The following is a 22,461-nucleotide window of genomic DNA, read 5'->3' on the forward strand; positions in this document are numbered from 1 at the left end:
CTTTCTCTATCCTCAGCCCAGTGTTTGTATTGAAATAAAGGGTTTGTATTTCGTTCACAAATACAAACACTGTGCTGTTAAAGTGGAACTGAATGATCTTAATTTATTCTCATAACCCTTTGGAGATTTTAACATTATTTTTATTTTACTGGTGAGGAGTGCACGACGCAGAGGGTTAAATAATTTGCAGTCACACAAGTGTCACAACTGGGATTGTATGTAGTCAGGTCTTCTGACTTTAAACCACGAATTTACTGAAACTGTCCTCCATTTCCTCCAGAGACGTTTGCTCGGAACCTGTCTTCTTTCGGGGACCAACTGGGTACTTTAAATGAATGTACAATTAGCCAAGATGAACCTCTTGCTAGGCACCATGCGTCCCTTCCTTGCCTCCTCTTTTCCTTCCGCTTTGCGCCTCTTTTGGCCCCGGCGACTCGCCATCGCCCGCGCGGAGGCGTTCGCCGGCTGCGGTGATGGCGACGGGGGCGCCGGATTCGCAGGCGCGGTTCGGCCAGTCCGTGAAGGGGCTGCTCACAGAGAAGGTGAACACCTGCGGCACCGACGTCATCGCCCTCACTAAGCAGGTGCTGAAGGGCTCCCGGAGCTCCGAGGTGAGCGGCGGGGCCCTCCCGGGGCCTCGTGCCCCCGGACGCCGGGCTCCCAAAGCTGTGGAACGGCGGGCGCGTTGCATCTTGGGAGTAGTAGGCTGTGGGCCGTGGCGGCGGGTAGAGCTCGTCCGCGGAGGGCGAGCGTTGCATTCTGGGATGTGTAGTGTCGGCGAGGACTAGCGGTCCAGGAGGGGGAAGGACCGAGAGGATGGGGGTCTGTGTTTTAAAGAGCGGTGATTGTCGCAGGACGACGTGGGGTAGGGGTGTCGAACTCAATCAGAGAAGGGGCCAAAATCTAAAATCCAGCCTAAATCGCGGGCCGAATGGTTTACTGAACAGTCATAAACTGACAATGTCATAAACTGACAATGTCATAAACTGACAGCGGAGTGCAGTGATGACAGCGCGGTGCGGGCCACATTGCAAGGCCTGGCGGGCTGGATTTGGCCCGCGGGCCTTGTGTTTGACACATGTGACGTGGGGGATAGTAGTCCTAATCAGATGCCCGTTTATTTCTCCGGGTTGTCTCTGTCTCTTCCGGCCCCCAAAGTCCGCATGGTTTTTGCCTTCAACATCCCAGGTGTCTTCCATCTTTTGTGCATCCCCTGTTTATGGATTCATTCTTTTCTGATTTATCTTACTGGGCACATTCTTGAGTTTCTGTTCCTCTTATTTATTTACTTACTTCCCCTTTTTAAAAAGTTTTTGTCATATAAGTATTTTATTTTTTATGGTTAAAATTTAAAATTTTCATAATTTTCTTTATTTCTTTAATAGTAACATACTTTATTCAGAGAAACACTGGAAATATGGATTGCTTTATTTTTTATTATTCTGAGAGTACATTTATTAAAGCTGGGGACAGTGAAACAAGGAAGGGCCTAGGATAGAAGAAGCAACAGGAGAGCCTGGGCTGGCTGCTTTGGCTCACTGAGAGATCTGAGAAAAGGGGCCTTGGAGACAGGGTCAGGGGTTAGCCTGGTGGGAGTGCTGCCCCTGTCCACTGCTCCCACATTACAAGCCTGTGGGGTTCCTCGGAGTGAGGAGATGCACTCCTGGGAGGAAAGAAGAGCGGGAAGAGGAAAGGGCTCCCTGGAGCGGGAATCACACAGAACTTCATCTTTTTACTGATCTCTTACATGATACTTACCACATACTGTATTTGCTTCTTCTGTAGTTGCTTACATATTTTGCCATTGTCTTCAGTAGACTATGAGGTTATTGGGGTGTCTTACTGATGTCACTCCTTCTCAACCCATACACTGTAGTACAGCATTGCTTCTCTCTTCAGCAGATTCCACATGGATATTTTGTTTGAACTGACAGTTTCCATAAGTAAAACATTCCTTCCACAGCATCCATTTAATAAATACCTGTTGAGTATTTTTGCTGTGTGTGAGGGAGACAAAACAAAGTCCCTGTTACTTAGGAAACGAACCTTTTGGTGAAGGGACAAACAAACGACACACATACAAGAACCAGGTGGTTGTAAGTGACCAGGAAAGGGCTTTCTGGGAATGTGACATCTGAGCAGACACTAGAATGAAGTGAGGGAGCAAGCCACGTGGGCATACGGAGGCCGAGAGCTCCAAGGAAGTAGCAAGTGCGAAACCTTGAGACGGGAATGTGCACAATAGATGCAGGGAGGCCGCCATGGCTGGCACGAAGTGAGGGGAAAACATACCAGCGGGTGTCCGCAGCACAGGGCACGCTGTGAGTGACGCGCCCCTCCTCTGCGCAGCTGCACTTCCGCTCCTCCGGGGAATCGTGTGCTTAGTGGGGGTCCTTTTTTCTTTTCTTTTCCCTAAACCTGTGTAAAGCACTTGGCTTGTTATTGAAATGACATTATTTAATAGAATAATATGGAAAACAATGAAATATGAGTGCAAAAAGAAAAAGAGGGTTGCTGTTGCTATGAAAACTAAGTTGAAAGTCAGAAATACTTGTTGAAGGTGAGTACTAAGACAAGCTGCTGTGGAGTTAATTTGTGAGCAAGACAGCGGTCAAGCCGAGACCGGTTTGGCTCAATGGATAGAGCATCGGCTTGGGGACTGAAGGGTCCCGGGTTCGATTCTGGTCAAGGGCATATACCTTGGTTGCGGGCACATCCCCAGTAGGGGGTGTGCAAGAGGCAGCTGATCGATGTCTCTCTTTCATCGATGTTTCTAGCTTTCTATCCCTCTCTCTTCCTCTCTGTAAAAAATTAATAAAATATATTTTTTAAAAATTAGTGGGAAACTTCGGGTAGGCAACTAGCCACAGCCGCACACAACAATTTTAATAAAATACAACTAAAATATAAAATGGACATTACCCAGAACTACAGGAAAGTCGACTGACTGGAAATCCTACAACAAGAAGCAAGGAGAAAACCAGAAGGAAGCGCGGAGGAGCTGTAAAAGCCTAAGGTACGGAGACACGCGGCGCACGCGAAGAGGACGGAGCCGGAGAGGAGGGAGGCCGAGTGCCTGGCGGGCGTTCCCTAGCGGAAAGGAGATAAAACTCCGACTGTGCTGGGCCCCCAACTGCTCTGAACCTCCGTTCTGGGCCAGACCCCGGGGACTCAGGCTCAGCCATAGGGAGCTGGGCTGTAAGTCGGAACCCCGGGGTAGCAGAGAAAGGAGGTCCCGGAGGCGCGCACACTGCCCCCAGAGAAGGGACGGTCGGCTGTGCCGCGGGATTGCCCTGACGGGAAGGAGACTGGGGCTCCAGACTGCTGTGAACGCCACCTCCAACTCCACTTCCAACTGAACTGAACCCCAATACCGGGCTCATTGTGGGAGAGCATAGACTGTTTGGCAGCAGGCGAAAATCGAGGGCACCTTTCTCTCAGAGGCGCCGGCAGCGAGCACTGAAGGACCCGCATAGGGCGGGGCTGACGGAAGCCAAAGCTGCAGGCTCCACCCTGAAACCCCGTCCCATCTGTAACTGCGAAATGCGACAACAAAATAGATCACAAACGAAAGAAATGGAGGACAAAAAGCGTCTGGATATAGAGTTCAAATCTACGCTTATAAGGTTTTTCAAGAATTTCCTAGAAAAGATGGATAAGGCCTATGAGGATATGAAAAGAGATCAACTAGAATTAATAAGGAGTCAACAAGAAATGATAAGGGATCAACAAGAAATAAAGAATACATTGTCTGAAATAAAAAATATTCTACAGAGTCCTAAAAACAGAAGGGAAGATCGCAAGAATCAAGTCAAAGATTTGGAACATAAAGAGCCAGAAGACACTCCTCCACAGAAGCTAGAAAGCAAGAGAATCCAGAAAATTGAAGATAATGTAAGAAACCTCTGGGACAACTTCAAGCGAACCAACATCAGAATTATGGGGGTTCCAGAAGATGAGAGAGAGCAAGATATCGAAAACATACTGAAAGAAATAGTGACAGAAAACTTCCCCCACCTGGTGAAAGAATTTGACTTACAAGTCCAGGAAGCGCACAGAACTCCAAACAAAAGGAATCCAAAGAGGACCACACCGAGACACATCATTATTAAAATTCCAAGAGCAAAAGATAAAGAGAGAATACTAAAAGAAGCAAGAGCAAAGAAGGTAGTAACTTATAAAGGAGCACCTATACGATTGTCAGCTGACTTCTCAACAGAAACCATGCAGGCCAGAAGGGAATGGCAAGAAATATTCAAGGTGATGAATAGCAAGAACCTACAGCCAAAAATAAGCTACCCAGCAAAGCTATCACTCAGAATCGAAGGCCAGATAAAGAGCTTCACTAATAAAAAAAAGCTAAAGGAGTTCATCACCACCAAACCAGAATTATATGAATTGCTGAAGGGGGTTCTTTCAGAAGAGAAAGTAAACAAAGATAAAAATTATGAACAACAAATACGTAATTATCAACAAGTGAATCTAAAAACCAAGGAAATTAAAAAAATCTGATGAACAATATTAACTGTTGAGTATAATAGAATCAGAGGTATGGAAGGGGAGTGAACTGACGATTCTTGGGGAAAAGGGGAGAGGGGGGCGCCGGAAGAGACTGAACATAAACTGTGCACCTATGGATGAGGACAATGGGGAGAGGGGAAAGGGCAGAGGGTGGGGTGGGAACCTGGTGGAGGAGAGCAATGGTGGGGGGGGGGGGGGAAGGAACATTTGTAATAATATGAAAAATAAAAACTTATTAAAAAAAAAAAATTAGTGGGAAACTATTAAAAAAAAAAAAAAAGACAGCGGTCAAAGGCCTGGAATGAAAACCCTAGAAACCTAAAAAGACTGGGTACTCAAAAGAAACCCAAACTGAAAACTTCAGCTCATACACGATGTGTGCGGTCGGTTTGTGTAAGAAAACGATGTACAATGCCACCAAACACATCTACTAGCATCATCAAAGGAAAGACCTTGGCCCTGCGATACAACAGCATTCCAGGCAATCGCACAAAGTCTGTCTTCTAAAAGATATTCTCAGCCTCTCCCCGTCCTCCCATCCCCCCCTTTTTTTATTGTCAATCCTCACCAGAGGATATTTTTTCCCATTGCCTTTTCAGAGAGAGAGTGGAAGGGAGTGGGGGAGGAGAGAGCGAGAGAGCGAGAGAGCGAGAGAGAGAGAGAGAGAGAGACATCAATTGTTTGCCAAATGTGCACCCCACCAGAGCCTGGGATCAAAATGCAACCCTTACAGGCAGATACACTAACCACTGAACCAACTGGCCAGGGCCCCTTTTTTATTTACTGTCCCATTGTGGTTCAGGCCACTGTGGCTGCTGGCTTAGAATACTGCAATGTTCTCCTAATCAGTCTCTGCCTTCAGTCCCTCTCTAGTCCATTCTACTTACTACACCCATAAAATGGTAAATCTGATCATGCCACTTTTCTGTAAAATTACACATATGAGGAATTCTAAACTCCAACCTTTAAGTCTCAGCTTAGAAGACATTTAGGAACCTCTCTCTGAACACCTGCCCGTCATGGATCAGGCGTACCACTCTCTCCACACCCCCTCCCCCCCCCCCCCCCCCCCCCCCCGCCCAGGGCCATGTTTTCAAAACATCCAGTGCTTTCCCTCAGCACTCATGGCATGTATAGTAATGCTGGTGTCTTCTTTGTAACCCCAGTCTGTGAGCCCCATTGGGACAGAGACTATGTCTCTTATTGGCATATCATAGGAACTTAATAGTCATTGAATGAATGAATGAATGAATGAAGATTCCATTAGAACCCCTCTTTCTGCTATCAGTTTGTCAGTCTCCATCCCCCATCTATAGGAGTTTGGAGTTTACTACTTAAAAGTGGCCACAGGAGGGAATAGGCACTCTCAGACATTGTGAAGTGGGAATTCAAAATGGCATAACTGACGGAAGGGGAATTTGGCAGTATGTAGCGAAATTAAAACCCTCTGATCTTGCCGTTACAGTCATGACTTTATGAGTCTATCCCAAAAATAGGCTGGCAAAATGGAGCAAAAATATATAATGTACTTTTTTTTTTAGCACTCATAATAGTAAAAAACTGGAAACAGTCCCAATGTCCACATACTCTTATGGGACTTTGAATACTCCTATGAGACATAAACAGTGGAGTGCTGTGCAGCCCTTAAAGCAAGAGAAACAATGAAAATGCTATGGATTTAGCTAAGTGTTTATTGTTAAGTGAAAATAGCAGGGTATGGGAGAGGGCATATTGTAGGTTACCTTTTAAGTAAGGTGAGACTATAGAATAGAAGGTCTTACTGTTTTGATTTTAGAAGTATGTAAAGATTTATCAATTTTAAAATGTAAAAACAAAAATAAATAAAAGTTACCACAAGGAAAAGAGTCTGGTGGCTGTGGCAGTGCTCCTGTTCCTGGTTAATTTGAAGTTGTGGGTCCGCAGGGAAGGTTGGCGGACACACATAACAATAGCTCCCTGTACATGGCACACAGTGTCTGCCAGGGTCAGGGTGCGACAGGGGGCCAGAAACCTCTGTTGATCTCTTCTTGCCTCTTGGTGTTGAGTCCCATCTCTGATCACAGACCACCCCATTGACTCAGAGCCCAGGGCCCTGTGATCGGTGACCTCATTTTTTTTTTTTTTAATATATTTTATTGATTCTGTACAGAGAGGAAGGGAGAGAGATAGAGAGTTAGAAACATCGATGAGAGAGAGTCATCGATCAGCTGCCTCTTGCACACCCCCTACTGGGGATGTGCCCGCAACCAAGGTACATGCCCTTGACCCGAATCGAACCCGGGACCTTTCAGTCCCCAAGCCAACGCTCTATCCATTGAGCCAAACTGGTTTTGGCAATCGGTGACCTCATTGAAATCTGCCTCCACATTTCTCCTTTCTTTTCTCTTCCCTGTTCCCATCTTGCCATCCTTCACTTCATGGTTTCTCACTTTAAATCCTGAGCTTCTTTCCAGGCCCTTCCCCTCCCCCCTCTCTCTGGGGCTTTTATTCCACTTCTAGCCTTTGGTCCTGCTCTGACCCCTGCCCCTCACTCCTCTTGAACCATCCCAAATCTCAAATGTGCCTTTAAAAAATGAGAAGTTAGCTTTTCAATGGGCTTGTGGGACCAAAGGTTTCTTTTTTATTTTGTAGACTTCTCCTTGCAGCACTAGATTAATAAGCTAGAGAGAGAACTCGGCAGTTACGGAGCACTGCCTTCCCAGGACGTGGCCTTTGGAACAGGTGTTGAGCCCATGCCAGAGCTGCCACAGAGACAAAGAAATGGCTTTTTAACATGAACTAATGGGACGTTATCCTCCATTACATTAGAGTGTTGGTAGTTGTGTAGGAGAGGGTGGGAGAAGAGAGATTACAGAAAGTTTGGAAATTTTGAATATTACCTTTTTATTTTTGTCTTCCAGCTGCTAGGTCAGGCAGCTCGGAACATGGTACTACAGGAAGATGCCATCTTGCACTCAGAAGATGTAAGAAACCATTTCTTTTATGACTTGGGTTTTATACAAAATTTGTGTGGCTACAAGGAAGTGTAATGTTCTATTTGTCTGTCTGTTTTTAATGCAGAGTTTAAGGAAAATGGCAATAATAACTACACATCTTCAATACCAGTGAGTATGCCCTGTCTGCTGACTACTTGCTACAAACTAGGCAGTTGCTTGCTGCGATGGTGCTTCAGCTGTTTTTCCTATGGAAGCAGGAGTTGGGAGTATTGGTGGGGCTGGTCAAGGATGAGATCCTTCTGAAAAAGATGCCTGAGATTGCAGAAGTTGAGGTGAGGGGTGAGATCAGGAGCAGGGACCACCTTTTGTGAACCTCTCTGTGTTAATTTGAGAGCTTCTGAGAGGGAGGGACTGTAAACCTAATGGCAGGGCCCATGCCAGGACCATGCTATCATAGTGCTTGGCACCCCGTAGGCACTTAATTAGTATTTGTTGATTGTCAGTGCTCGAGCTTTCTCCTGGGGAGTCTGTTCCTTCAGAGGGAGTCAAGTGTAACTGACCTATATCCTACATCCCCCACATGTATCTCAGCCCTAGCTATGTATAAATCATCCAGGAAATTTTGAAATGTAAAGACATCTTCTCCATTATATCTCTGGATAATGTTATAATTAAATTAGCTTTTCATCTCATTTAATTTTGTTGTATATTTTATGTAATTGATATTATACTTAGGTACCTTCTGGAAATATATGGTTGGGAATTTAACTCTTGATATTTAAATAACTAGATGTTCATTCTTTGGGTTTGTACATATCAGCTATGAGACCATTTGACTCTACATTCTCTGCAAACCAAATTGAGTCATGCATGTGGTTTGTGAGACCACATCCCACACTCTGTGATAGGATATTGTTACCTCTTTAGGTTTAGAAGCCATCTTTTCGGCAGCTCTGCACTCTGACAGTGAACGGATTCATGATCACAAACTTAGGATGGAACGGACAGAAATATAGAATGTATCATAATCTGGAAATGTGTTCTGCCTCTATATACCTGGCTATAAATAACTTCTGCTAGTTCACTGAGTTTTCTTATGTTTATTTTCCTCTTCCTTTTCTGATTTAGGCAAGAAGCTATTCAGAAGAAGTAAGTAGCCCCACAGATAGGGGAGTGGGTGGCCATCTGAAGTAGGCTCTAGGGAATTATACTGAGGGCCTAGGATTAGTGCAAAACTCTTCAATTAATATACACTCTGGCATAGCTCATTTGTGATATAAAGAATACAGTATATTTCAAAGGCATGCAGTAAGTCAAAGGCATGTACTACTAGTACAGGCTTTCTAAGAAAGAGTTACAGGGTGAAGAGACCAACCTTAAGAAAACTTTTTACATTGGTAATAATCATTAGGTAGAGTAAATGTGCTAACATCATTAAACAGCCTTTTAAAAACAATTTAGTGGATTAAATCTGTCCCTTGCAATATTGTTTGCACTACTTATTGGCTCCACAAACCTTTTCTTCATTGTTTAAAAACTTCTGGGGCCCTAGAAGACCAATGTACATGTTGATTTAGCTTCAGCAATACTTATATGTTAAAGTACAAATAATTTGCAGAGATATTTTTATTGCTCATGCCAGATAAACTTTTTCTCTAATTTCTAGTGTTGAGCAGTCATCGGATCTACAGGACCAGCTGAATCATCTGTTGAAATAGAACAATTTATAAGAAGGCTTTGCCTGATGCTGAGGAGGAAATATGTACCACAACCGTTGTGCTGTGGGTTTGATTTTCCTTTTTCTTCTCCAAAAGTTAAGATAGAAAATATTTGTGATGATGTACGGTTTCTCCTGAAAAGAAGCTAGGTGGTTGAATTTTGGAAGCACTTCTTGAATCATACTAACCCACACTCTTCTTGAATTTTTAAGTGCTCTATTAGTTTGATATGAAAGCAAAATTAAAAGCTCTCTTAGTTTTCCCCATAGACCTTTAATGTCATATTGTCTAAATGTGATTCTTAAACAAACACCGAGTAGTGTTTTAAATTCAGAAATAGAACTTCTATTGCGCACATAGAGGAATAGTTCTTAAGGAATTTTTTCTTTGATTTATAAATTCAGGAAATATTTTAATTTCCTGGTCACAGAATGGTGATAGGTAAAACCTGTTTTCTAGTAACTCAGGAGATACTTTATTCATTATAGCAAATACCTAAATGATAAGCAAGTTGCATCATATCTGACCAGCTGCAAACTCCTGCCTTGACCTGCATTCCTAGAGTTTCTTTGTTGTCATTACTCTTGATTATGTGGCCCTGGGTTCATTTTGTAATATTGCTAGTAATCAGCAAATTCATTTGTACGATATTGCCAAATTCGAAAGCAGTTGAATTACTGTGAGTGATTGCAGTATAGGCCTGGGCCATGGGGAAAACATTATGTTTGTAGACAGCTACGTATATACATTGAATTAATCTTGTTAAATGGCATTACCATTGTCTATAGTTAAGTCTGAATGTCTTTACTTTGTTTGAATTTAAAATGGGACTCTCTCCTATTCCAGTTCAGTTCTTAATTTATTAATGGATTGAGAGAAAGCTGACATAGAAAATAAAGTTTTGCCTTGGCCAGTGTGGCTCAGATGGTTGAGTGTCATCCCAAGCACCAAAAGGCCCAGTTCAGTTCCTGGTCAGGGCACATGCCCGAGTTGCAGGCTCAACCACCAGTAAGGAGTGTGCAGGAGGCAGCTGATCAATGTTTCATTGATGCTTCTCTTCCTCTTCCTTCCTCTTCTCTCTCTTAAAAAAAATCAATTAAAACATATTTTTAAAATGAAGTTTTTACTGGAAGAAAAAAAATAATCCAATTCATATTACATATTATTAAATATCAAATTGACTAATCATATCAGATTGCATTTATCCCTCATTGTACATGTACATCTTAACTTATGCTTAAAAAAACAGTCCTAACTGGTTTGGCTCAGTGGATAGAGCACCAGTCTGTGTACCAAAGGGTCTAGGGTTTGATTCTGGTCAAGGGCACCTACCTTGATTGCAGGCTCTTTCCTGGCTTAGGCCTTAATCTGGGCTTGTGCAGGAGGCAACCAGTTGATGTTTCTCTCACAAAGACGTTTCCCTCTGTCTTTCCCTCTCTCTCCCACTCTCCTTAAAAATCACTGGGAAAATATCCTTGGGTGATATTTTTCACCAAAAATCCAAAAAAACACAAACGAGGTGTGAAAAAATTCTCTTATGCATTTATTCTATAAGCATTTACTACAATTACTAAATGTAAACAAACTCAATATAACTTAAAAAGAAGGGTTGAAAACTTATAGCAAATGTCATATTAAGCCTAAAGCACGTCCTGGCTGGTTTAGGTCAATGCTTAGAGTGTCAGCCTATGGATGGAAGAGTCGTGGGTTCAATTCCCAATTAAGGACATGTACCTTGGTTGCAGGTTTTCCAACCCTGGTCAGGTTGAATATGGGAGGCAACTAATTGATGTGACTCTCTCACATCCATGTTTCTCACTCCCCCTTCCTCCCCCCGCCCCCCATACACACTTCTCCGCAAACCACGGGACCCTGGGCTTTATGCAGTCCCCCAGCTACCAGCCCGACCAGCCAACAGCATGGTCAACATTGAAGTAAGGGCTCAGGCTCCAGGATCTCTGTGTCTCACTCTACCAGTAGTTGGAGTAGCTGAGGGTCCAGGGGCTTGGCTGCAGTGATAGCCAGGGGTCTGGCAGGCATAGGGGGTTATCTAGAGTGAGAAGGAGACTGTGCCATGCCTAAGTAACCTGGCCTCCTTCCTGGAGAGGGAGAGAAACCTGGAGACTGATAATCCAGGAACACCTAGAGAAGAAGCCACCCCAGGTCAGGGACTGGGGGCATTATTTCAAGATCATCGAGGAGCTGAGGGCTCAGATCTTTACAAGTTCTGGGAAAATGCTCATGCCATTCTACAGACCCACAATGACTTCAGAGTCAAGTATGAGGTGGAGCCGGCCATGTGCCAGTCTGTGGAGAGTGACATCAGTGGTCTCTGAAAGGTCACTGGAGACAGAGATGGGGGCTCTCAAGGAGGAGCTGCTCTTCAAGAAGAACCACAGGGAGGAAGTAAATGGTCTACAGAACCAGATTGCCAACTCTGGGTTGACCATGGAGTTGGATGGCCCCAAATCTCAGGACCTCAGACACCCAGGCCCAGTATAAAGAGGTGGTTCTGAAAAACCAAGAGGAGCTAGATAATAGATAGACCTGGACTGGATGAGGAATCTGAAGGCCAGCTGGGAAAACAGCCTGAGGGAGGTGGCGGTACACTATGTCCCGAAGACAGAACAGCTCAACCAGATCCTGCTGCCCCTGGAGGCAGAGCTGGCCCGGATCTGGGCAGAGGAGCAGTGCCAGGCTCAGGAGTAAGAGGCCCTGCTGAACATCAAGGTAAAACTGGAGTCTGAGATCACTGCCTGTCCCACCTGCTGGAAGAAGGGGAGGACTTCAATCTTGGTGATGCCCAGGACATAGCCCCTCCATGCAATCCATCCAAAAGACCATCACCCACAGGATTGTGGACGGAAAAGTGGTGTCTAAGGTCAATGATACCAAAGTTATGGATAGCAGAAGTGGGGCACACCTTGTGGGCAGCAGGAGGCCAATAAAAAGTTCAGAGATCAGTCCTGGCTGCTGTGGCTCAGTTGGTTGGGCCTTGTCCTGTGCACTGAATGGTTGCTAGTTTGATTCCTGGTCAAGGCATATGCCCAGGTTGCAGGCTCAATCCTCAATGTGGGGCATGCAGGAGGCAGCCGATGAAAGTTTCTCTCTCATCATTAATGTTTCTATCTCTCCTCTCTTCCTCTCTGAAATCAATATAAATGAATAAGAAAAAACAAAATATGGCTTAATATGAGAACTCTAATTTGGTCTACAGAGCAGACTGACCTACATATTAAAAATATGTTAGCGGGAGGAGAGCGGCCACCGCCATGATTGAACAGTAGAAGCACAAGGGTCCAGAGTTGCCGCTGGTTCCAGTCAAGAGGCCGCGGCATGAGTTGCTGTTGGGAGCGGCGGGGTCGGGCCCCGGAGCGGGACAGCAGCAGGTGGCGCCGGGGGCCTTGCTGCAAGCGGGGCCTCGAAGGTGTTCCTCCCTTCAAGCCCCAATCATGCTTCTCTCAGGACATGAAGGTGAAGTGTACTGCTGCAAGTTTCACCCCAATGGATCCACCTTGGCATCTGCAGGATTCGACCGACTGATATTGTTGTGGAATGTCTATGGTGACTGTGATAACTATGCAACATTGAAGGGACATAGTGGAGCAGTGATGGAACTGCATTATAACCACAGATGGCAGTATGCTCTTCTCAGCATCCACAGATAAAACTGTGGCAGTGTGGGATAGTGAAACAGGTGAGAGAGTTAAAAGGCTGAAGGGACATACTTCCTTTGTGAATTCCTGTTACCCGGCCAGGAGGGGCCCCCAGCTTGTCTGCACTGGCAGTGATGATGTTACAGTTAAGCTTTGGGACATCCGGAAGAAAGCAGCCATCCAGACATTTCAGAATACCTACCAGGTGTTGGCTGTGACCTTCAATGACACAAGCGATCAGATTATTTCTGGTGGGATAGACAATGATATCAAGGTCTGGGACCTGCGTCAAAACAAGCTGACCTACACCATGAGAGGCCATGCGGATTCAGTGACTGGCCTGAGTTTAAGTTCTGAAGGCTCTTACCTTCTGTCCAATGCAATGGACAATACAGCGCGGGTCTGGGATGTCCGGCCATTTGCTCCCAAAGAGAGATGTGTAAAGATATTCCACGGAAATGTCCACAACTTCGAAAAGAATCTTCTGAGATGTTCTTGGTCACCTGATGGAAGCAAGATAGCAGCTGGCTCAGCCGACAGGTTTGTGTGTGTGTGGGATACCACAAGCAGGAGGATTTTGTATAAGCTGCCGGGCCATGCTGGCTCCATCAATGAAGTGGCTTTCCACCCCGACGAGCCCATCATTCTCTCAGCATCCAGTGACAAGAGACTGTATATGGGGGAGATCCAGTGAAGATCAGGAATGGAAGACGCCCAGGCTGCTTGACCTCAGACTGCATCAGTGGCATCAAGGGATGCCCAAGCCAGCGTCCTCCTTCAGATGAAGATCAAGAAACCAGTAGGAGGCGGCTGTATTCCAACAACCACATGCATCTCATTTCACCAGGATGGATGATTAAAGCAAGCTTACAGAGGCCTCTTAAAACCACCTGCCAGATTTCAGGGACTGTTTGGTTTTTTCTTCTTCTTCTTCTTCTTCTTCTTCTTCTTCTTCTTCTTCTTCTTCTTCTTCTTCTTCTTCTTCTTCTTCTTCTTCTTCTTCTTCTTCTTCTTCTTCTTCTTCTTCCTTTCTCCTCCTCCTTCTCCTCCTCCTCCTCCTCCTCCTCCTCCTCCTCCTCCTCCTCCTCCTCCTCCTCCTCCTCTTTTTTTTTTTTCCTTCAAAGGGACAGACATTGGTTGGTTTGTAGTTTCCTGTTTTCTCATCCAGATTGAAGACAGGGAATGTGACTGAAATTTGCTTATTGTGGATTTGTTTTAATAATTGGCTTGTATATTTTATTCCTGTTTCTCTGAGTCATTTTGTATTAAAAGCCAAATAGATGCCTTTTTGCAAGAGCCCTGTAAAAAAAAAAAAAAAAAAAAAAAAATATGTTAGCAACAACAAAAACACTGTGGCTGAGGCACTGACCAATCAGAATGAATGATAGTCACAAGCTATGTGCCCCAAATCAGCACATTAGGTACTTGAGGGAAAACTGGGGATAACTCAATTTGAGTTTATCTCTGTGTGGTTAAGTGGATTTATCAAATGATTCTGGTGAATAACCACAAGTTGGAGATAATATAATAAAGTAAACAAGTGGAAATGATAGAGCCCTTTCCTTAACCTCCCACTAATCTTCCCATTCAAGATAATAAAGATACCATTTCAGCAAGAAGTGAGAAACTGATTTTATGGAGAGAGTATTTTGTAAACTAAATTTAAAAGTTTTCATCATAATGTGATTGCAAAAAAACCTGATGCCTATAAAAACACTCATTTTTTCCCACATACTTCATAGTTGGAAATATTCTAACTTTGAGTAGGATTTTTTCCCCATGGGTTTAGTTTGTTAAAGATACAAAAAAGAAAAGAAAGGCACAGCACCTTCCTATTAATACTTAACAGCTAACTGACATCAGGGAAGATTATTAGCAGACTAGGGGCCCATTGCAGGAAGATTCCTGCTAGAGGCCGCTGCGGCCATGAGCCGCCCACACTTTCCCCCTGGCAGCTGCCTTGCTTTCTGCTTTTCCTCCCTCTTCCTTCTATGCTGTCTTCAGTCTTCACTCCTCCCTCCCTCCACGTATGCAAATTAACCACAATCTTTGTTGAGTTAATTTGCATACTTGCTCTGATTGGCTGTGGGTGTAGCGAAGGTACAGTCAATTAGCATTTTTCTCTTTTATTAGTGTAGATGAGATTAATGAGTATAATTTAGTAGATTTTGCATTTATATATTCCTTCACTTGAAACCCTATATCTCCTTACTACTGTAATGAACAGATCTGATTATTACAAACCACTAAAGGAAATAAGATACAACTCTCTGTAAAATGAAATAATACCCAATAGACACAAGTGAATTGATAAAAAATTACTAGAGGTTAAGAATGAACTGAACAGAAGTTGCTTTCCTAAATAAAATTCAAAATTGACTGAAAACTGTTATATATGGTATTGATTTCATCTCTATGATATTCTGGAAAAGGAGAGAGAACAGATCAGTAGTTGTTTTGGGGATGATGGGAGGGGGAGGCATGTGGTAGTGACTGAAAGGAACCACACAGGGTGGTTTGATCAAACATTCCTCACTGGGATGCCATATAAGGTAGTCATGTCCCCGGCCTACAGCTTCCTTAGCAAAGATCAGTCTTTGCCTTAAGCGAGTCCTATCCATTGTTCCTGTGTATCCACGATAACATACCTTTAAATGTCAGAGTAATTTTCTTGAAGGCACAACTGTGGCAGGAGGCCACAGAACCGTCAGGGATATCAGGTTTCCTGCATACCATCTCTATGTACTGTAAATATCCATTATTAACTACCCTGTACCCACCAATGTCAAAGCAGTACATGTTACTCCATTTTGCTTTTTATCTATTGATATTATAGTGATTTCCTCACTTTGCTTTCTCCTGCCTCCTTAATCCACCACCAATGGATTTCAGGTACCTTCCTTATGTTCTCATCTTTAATTCTAAATTCATAGAAGGAACTCAAAACTACTATTCTTCCTTGGTCAGTGTGGCTCAGTTGGTTGAGCTTGTCCCATGCCCCAGAAAGTCTCTGGTTCGATTCCTGATCAGGGTATATGCCCGGGTTGCAGGCTCGATCCCCAGTAGTGTGGGCATGCAGGAGGCAGCCAATTGATGTTTCACATCAATGTTTCTCTTTCCCTCTCCCTCTTTTTCTAAAATCAATAAAAACTTTTTTTTTTTTTTTTTAAACTGTCATTCTCAAGAGCATTTTCCCCATCCATTGAAATCTTACTTCTGGCCATGACCTCAAAAACTTGGCTCAAATAAACTCATAAAACTTTACTATAGCTTTGGATATTCTTTTCTTGACAGAGGGGCTTATAGTACAAAAGCGTATGAAGAAACATTTTTGGCAAGAGAACTGTCCTAAGAATTCTCTTGTACACTAAAGAAAGGTGAGTTTTACTGAGTGTAAGTTATATCAATAGACCCAGCTTTAAAAAACAGATTGAGAAAAGGTGACTTCATCCCCCAAATGGGCAAAGATCATTATATATGTGGTTGCTCATGTAAGTCAGATACGAGGTTTATAAAATGAGGATCAAGGTGACCAATGAAGGAATATAGAAATTAATAATAATGGCCTCTTTGTGGTTGGAAAGACTAGAGACAGCCAAGATGACATTGGGCCAGCAGGGCCAGGGCACAGAGCGAGACTGCTGGAGCGGCAGGCTGGGAGATTTCCAGGGCTGGCGGCCAGCAGAGGCTGGATGCTGGTTTGGGAGCCCCCTGGGCTCAAGCCTGCCTCCCCTGGGATGGGGCCTTGGGTGAATTCAGTCTCTGGAGCTGGCTGCGGTGAACTCGAGTCCAGGAGTCCAGAGACCAAGGAGACGGTGAGTGTGCCTCCCCTTGCCTCCTGGCCCAGCCCCAATCCCGCCCTGACCCTTCCTCCATCACCCCCACTAACTCTCGGGCCTACCACCTGCCTTTTAACCCACCTTTTTGTCCCGGTGCACCCCTTCTACACCCCCTTCTTTCAGCCACCTTTTCCCCATCCAGGCAATGCCTCCATCCTCTCTCTCCAACTCCCAACCATCACCACTCCAACCAGGTTCTGAAAGGACATACAGCTGAGAGCAGTAGGGAATGGCCAGAGGTAGAGTCTGGGCTGAGTGGGAGCCCTAGGCCTAAGAAGGCCTGGCCCTAACCCTAACCATAACCCTAACCCTAACCCCAACCCCAGGACTGGGGCAGGGCAGAGTCCGGGCTTATCAGTAGAGCTTTGCTGGGAGCAAAGGCTGGCTAGGCCTGGATGGGTGGGGTGGTGTGCTGGTGTGCACACATCAGGTACAGTATTTCTTCCCAACTCACCCCACCCTTGGGCCAGACCTACTCCAGGCAGGTGCTAAAGAAATCAGCAAATCTCCAGCCCAAGGCTATGTCACCGCAGCCAGGTGGGTCCCCAAGCACATCTGGGCAGCCTTGCAGAATGTACATGAGGAAGTAACCCTGAGATAGAGTGCCCTGTGCTGTCCTCATGAAGACCCCAGATGACAGCTTTCTCAAAAAATAATTATGCTGGTCTCCAGAGAACCCATCTCCTCCAATCCATCCTGCCTGCTGTGTCTGTGATAGAACTGATCATTACAGCACTGATCATCTCACTGCTCTGAATTTCCAGTGACTCCCTCATTTACTCACAGGATACATTCACACTCCCTGGAGCTGACATTCAAGACTGTCCAGTAGTTTGGCGCTCTCTTCCTAACCAAGCTTGGTTCTCTCTAATACACTATACTGCTCTAGCCAGACCTTCCCCTTCCTCCTGCCATCAGAACCTCCAGGATGACTTCTGCCTGCCAGCATGCAATTATCAATCTGGAATGCCTCCCCTCTCCTTTCTACCTTCCAGATCCTGTCCATGCAATACTTCGCTGATGTCCTATCTACTTTGTGACGCTTTCTCCAATCCTTGAGCACCCCCTTCCCCAAATCACTGTAGTTTGTCCATGAATCATGAAAAAAAAAAATTTCTGTCCTCATGTTTTACCACCCCAGTTAAATACATCAGGGGACAGATCGCATCCTACATTTTTTTCTTCAATAACTAGCACAGTTCTGAATCCTGCATTAGATGCTCAGCTAATGCCTATATGTATTCAACAAATATTTTAGATGGCTTATTTGTTTTAGTACCTGGCACAGTGCCCAACAATATAATACAATAGTAAAAAAGAGTCCCAGCCTTCATGGTGCTTCCAGTTGAGTGGGGGAGATTAAATACCTACATTGAAATGGAATGAATGATGGAAGGAAGAAAAAGAGGGAGGGAGGAAGGATTTATAAGATTTAGTGGCTCCACATCTTCTAGTCTCTAGAGGGGGAAAAAATATGTGTGTATGTACTTTCTATTTCCTAGCTATTATAGCTGTGTTGTGGTCATCCATCAAAACGAATAGATTTTGGGCCTGGCTAGTGAAAGTGGCAGAGATTTGCTATGTGCTTAAATGATTTATGAGAAAGGACATGTTACTGGAACTGACATGAGAGAAGATCAGGCGATACAATGATTTGGAGGAAAAAAATTCTCAAAAGCATTCTTTTGAGATAAAGTTGTTTCCTATGGGGCTCTTCAAGGTTTTAATAAGGCAGCTGAATGACAATGCTTATTTGTGCCACTCATGCTTTCTGTCCTAGAAGCTGAGAACTTTGGCCATTAGGGGCTCTTCTGGAAGAACAGAGTTTGTTTTTTGTTTTTTAAATATCTTTTTATTGATTTCAGAGAAGAAGGAGAGAGAGAGAGAGAAACATCAATGATGAGAGAGAATCATTGATCGGCTGCCTCCCGCACACCCCATACTGGGGACTGAGCTGCCACCTAGGCATGTGCTTTGACTGGGAATTGAACCGTGACCACCTAGTTCTTGGGGTGACACTTAACCACTGAGCCTACATTGGCCAGGTGAGAGTCAGGTTTGATCTGGTATATGAATATCATGATGACCCAGTGCAGTCTGATCTTCTGCCATCTGTCCTGCAAGATTTTGTTAGTGAATGAAGAGTTTATTCAAGCAAAAAAACATCTATTGAGCAGGAAATGCCCCATTAAGTTGTCTCAGGTTGGAGCATATCCCACATGCCTGGAGAAACCTTGCATCCTTATCCAAAATAGTCAGGGGGAAGTATATTTCATTAGTAAAATGAAACTTTGAGGGGGGGAAAATAGTGTATTTTAAAAATGTTAACTATCAAACCTATATTTTTCTTTTCTTGAGTAGAAGTGGTAAGAAAGTATATTGAATATCACTTGGAAAAAAATGGCTTTCAGGCACCCCAAGGTGACTTTTATTCATGGCTGCATAGAGAAGTTGGGAGAGGCTGGAATCAGAACTGAGAGTTATGATGTTATTATGTAGGTCTCTTTCCTTACTGTTATGAATATAGCCCATTTTCTATTGAACAGACAAATGTCACCAGTTTTTGCTGAACTGACTTTCATTTAGGTGATAAAGTTGGCATGACTTAACAGAGAGAAGGAGCTGGGCTGGCCCAGCACACACTAGCCCAAGAGAGAACTTATTTTAACTTAACCATTAATCAATGAACCCAGCAGACCAGGTAGACCACTGAGTCTGCTCATACAATACACACTGACCTGTTACCTTTAATATTATTTTCATAGCAAATTACAGGATTCTGTGCTGCTCTTTTTTCTTTGGATTGCTGTTAAGTCATGCTCAAGTGACAATCTCAGCAAACTGTCTGAAGGAACTTGGTCTGTTTACAGGTGGGATAAGAAATGCTTTGTGGGGCCAGGCATCTGGCCCCAGGTTATTTTTTGCCTGGTAAACGTCTGGGCAGAAACAAATAAGAAGCATGCCTGAAAATTTTTTTTCCTGCACTCACAATTTGCTGAAAGTTTACTGATATTTTAAACACTCTGTCCTCCTCTCTTATCTCGGGAAAATAGTTGAGCTTGAGGAAGAGAGGAGGAAAGATTATTGTAGGGTACAGACCTCCATACTGTTGAAATTAGCTAAATAAAATCTTAAAATGACTGCTAATTCATGTGCCTGAGATTTAAGCACAATACTGGGGGGGGAAAAAAGCATCTATACTAATAAAAGGGTAATATGCTAATTAGATCAGAAGACCTTCTGGACGTCCTTCCAGACAAAGCCATGGTGGCAGGGCTGAGGCAGAGGCAGTTAAGGCTATTTGGCCTGTGGCGGTGAGGGGGCAGTTGGGGGCAAGCAGGCTGGCAGGCAGAGTGCTTAGGGGCGATCAGGCAGGCAGACAAGTGAGCAGTTAGGAGCCAGCGGTCTCGAGTTGCAAGAGGGATGTCTGACTGCTCTTTTAGGCCTCATCCCACAGGGATTGTGCCTAAACCAACAATCTGACATCCCCGAGGGGTCCCAGATTGGAGAACTTGCAGGCCAGGCTGAGGGACACCCCTCCCACCTCTGTGCACGAATTTTGTGCACCGGGCCATTAGTGTTAGAAAAGTGCATGACAGCATTACAAAAAGTTGTATACTTTTTAAAGGAAAGGAGTTTATGAATACTATTGACTTATTCTGATAGTTATAAAACAATCTTGGGCTGCATTTGTTTCAGTTTGGCTCAAAATCTAGGTGACCTGAGTGTCCTTATTTGGGAAAGAGTCACTCTTGCCCTCCCTTGTCAGGTAGGGCACGGAAAAGGAAATCTTGGCACTTCACTAAAAAATATATATATACTTTTCCTCCCACCTTCTAAGTGCTTCCAGGCTGGGCTAATCACTAAATTAACAGATACAGATGGACAGGAGAACGTCAGGTTTTTAATACCTGCGAATGGAGGATTCACATAGGCCTGCGGAGGGAACCAGCTTTGCCATTCAGAAGCTGCTTTTGGGATATTGATTTTTAAGGTGTTTAATAAGAAGCAAGATTCAGAAAGAACCTTTGACCCTCTCTGCTTTCCTGCTGAAGAAAAGGTTCAGACAGAGAAACCTGCGTCAAGAGGGGAAACTTGAATGCCACTTCAGCCTGGTTTGCATTACGTGTCGTAAACAAGGCTTCAGGCAGGTGCAGGCGCCTGTTAGCTAGACGCCCTCTGTGTTCCATTATTTTTGAGCTGTCTGGCAAGAACTTTCCTGTCGCGTCTGCTCCCGGTAGGTTTCTCCGTCTTTATCTCTTGGGCAGGAAAGGGGGGAAGGTCAAAATTTCCTTCTGAGTCTTGTTTCTTAATAAATAGCTTAAATATCAATATTCCAAAAAGACAGCTTCAGGATGGCTAAACTTGGGTCCCTTCGTTCACACAGGGTCAGCTCAGGCACTTCCGTCCCCCCACCCTCCACCCCCTGCATTTGTTTTTACAGTAGATTTTGTCCCTTCATTCCTTTCTCTGCTATCTGGGATTCATGTAATCTTAACCTTGTTTGGACTGATTCTGCTGTTTCAGCATGATGGGGAGCTATATTTCAGTGACGTCTCTGCTGGCCTTGAATTGCCAGAAGAAAGCAGGACACAGTTTTCTGGGGAGGTGTCTTTTGTTTGGTTATGTCTTGTTTTGTGGCGGGTACATGTTCACACACAGAGCCCCATTCTGCTAACGGCCAGAATGAAGCTTTGTGATGTGGGAACATGGGTCAGGTCAGGAGGTTTAGGTTCCATTTCTCTTCTGCCTCTCAAAGGTGGTCTGACCTTGGAAAATTAACTTCCTTGAGTCGTTTCTTAAACTTTAAAAATGTAGAGAATGCTGCAACCTGCTTATAGGGCTTTTATGAAAATTAAACGGGACAAATAATGTGAAAAATACTTTGAAAACTGTAGTGTGGAAATGAGAGCAACTGTTCCCCCCTGACGCTCCCCTCATGTTCTCATCATTGTGTTGTTTATTTTTTTACTGTCATTATGCGTGTGGTCTGTCTGACTATGAAATCAAAAGTTCTTTCTTTAAAAATAATGTTAACATTTTTCTTATTATAAAATAATAAATGGATATTGTTAAAATGTTGGAAAATACAAAAAGTAAAAGACAAAATGACTACTAATCATATAGCCAGCAAAAACCTCTTTAACATTATCCTTTCATGTGTTTTTTTTCCTCTGTGTGTATAATAAAATTGGGAGCATGCTATGTATAGAACTTAGTATTCTAATTTTATTTAGCTTATTTCCTAAACCTAAACATTTTTTAAAGTTTTATTTATTAGACTGGGGTTGCAGGCTTGATCCCGTGTGGAGCGTGCAGGAGGCAGCTGATCAATGATTTTCTCTCATCATTGCTGTTTCTGTCTCTCCCTTTCCCTTCCTATCTGAAGTCAAATAGTGAAGCTTATTTAGAGATTGCTCTAAGAAATGGTAAATTTGTAGTTGAGAAAGTTTAATCAAACATAAAAGACAAGAATCCCAGAGCCAAAACCCCCGAAAGTTCTTGTTTGGCTACAATCACCAGCGTGAATTAAGGTGAGCATAAAAGACACCTGTGGAGCCGAGGCGTGATTTACTTTCTTTGCTTTATTAAAATCTTGAGCACTCTGCTATTGTTACTCTTCTCTTTTTCTAAGACAGTGATTTTTTTTTTTTTTTTTTTTGAAGGTAGAGAAATTCGACTTCTGACTTAATCCACCAGGTATTTCACAAAATGTCTTTGCTGTTTTGAAATTCTTGGGAGTTCATTGATTATAAAAAAAAAACACCTTGCTGATTGGAATCAGTGTTTG

The 22,461-nt window shown here is 43.8% G+C and overlaps 3 protein-coding genes across 3 annotated transcripts; all 3 read left to right on the forward strand.

Moving 5' to 3' along the window:
- The first annotated feature begins 220 nt into the window (after nucleotides 1-220).
- Nucleotides 221-10,088, forward strand: BORCS7 (BLOC-1 related complex subunit 7). Its single transcript, XM_084903896.1, has 5 exons — nucleotides 221-611; nucleotides 7,422-7,484; nucleotides 7,582-7,625; nucleotides 8,586-8,606; nucleotides 9,124-10,088. Exons 1-5 carry the CDS (start codon nucleotides 474-476, stop codon nucleotides 9,173-9,175), a joined length of 318 nt encoding a protein of 105 aa, XP_084760022.1. The 5' UTR covers nucleotides 221-473; the 3' UTR covers nucleotides 9,176-10,088.
- Nucleotides 9,207-22,326, forward strand: AS3MT (arsenite methyltransferase). Its single transcript, XM_084904390.1, is given in 8 exon segments — nucleotides 9,207-9,238; nucleotides 16,126-17,189; nucleotides 17,192-17,256; nucleotides 18,716-18,803; nucleotides 19,032-19,084; nucleotides 19,086-19,165; nucleotides 20,871-20,907; nucleotides 20,991-22,326. Coding segments are annotated over 7 exon segments (909 nt in total). The 5' UTR covers nucleotides 9,207-9,238; nucleotides 16,126-17,065; the 3' UTR covers nucleotides 21,453-22,326.
- LOC311632415 (U5 small nuclear ribonucleoprotein 40 kDa protein-like) lies at nucleotides 12,328-13,811 on the forward strand. Its single transcript, XM_084903886.1, is given in 3 exon segments — nucleotides 12,328-12,459; nucleotides 12,463-12,804; nucleotides 12,806-13,811. Coding segments are annotated over 3 exon segments (1,074 nt in total). The 5' UTR covers nucleotides 12,328-12,447; the 3' UTR covers nucleotides 13,526-13,811.
- Nucleotides 22,327-22,461: the final 135 nt, after the last annotated feature.

Source organism: Pipistrellus hanaki (assembly GCF_964339955.1).
Source record: "Pipistrellus hanaki genome assembly, chromosome: 14".
Taxonomy (NCBI): domain Eukaryota; kingdom Metazoa; phylum Chordata; class Mammalia; order Chiroptera; family Vespertilionidae; genus Pipistrellus; species Pipistrellus hanaki.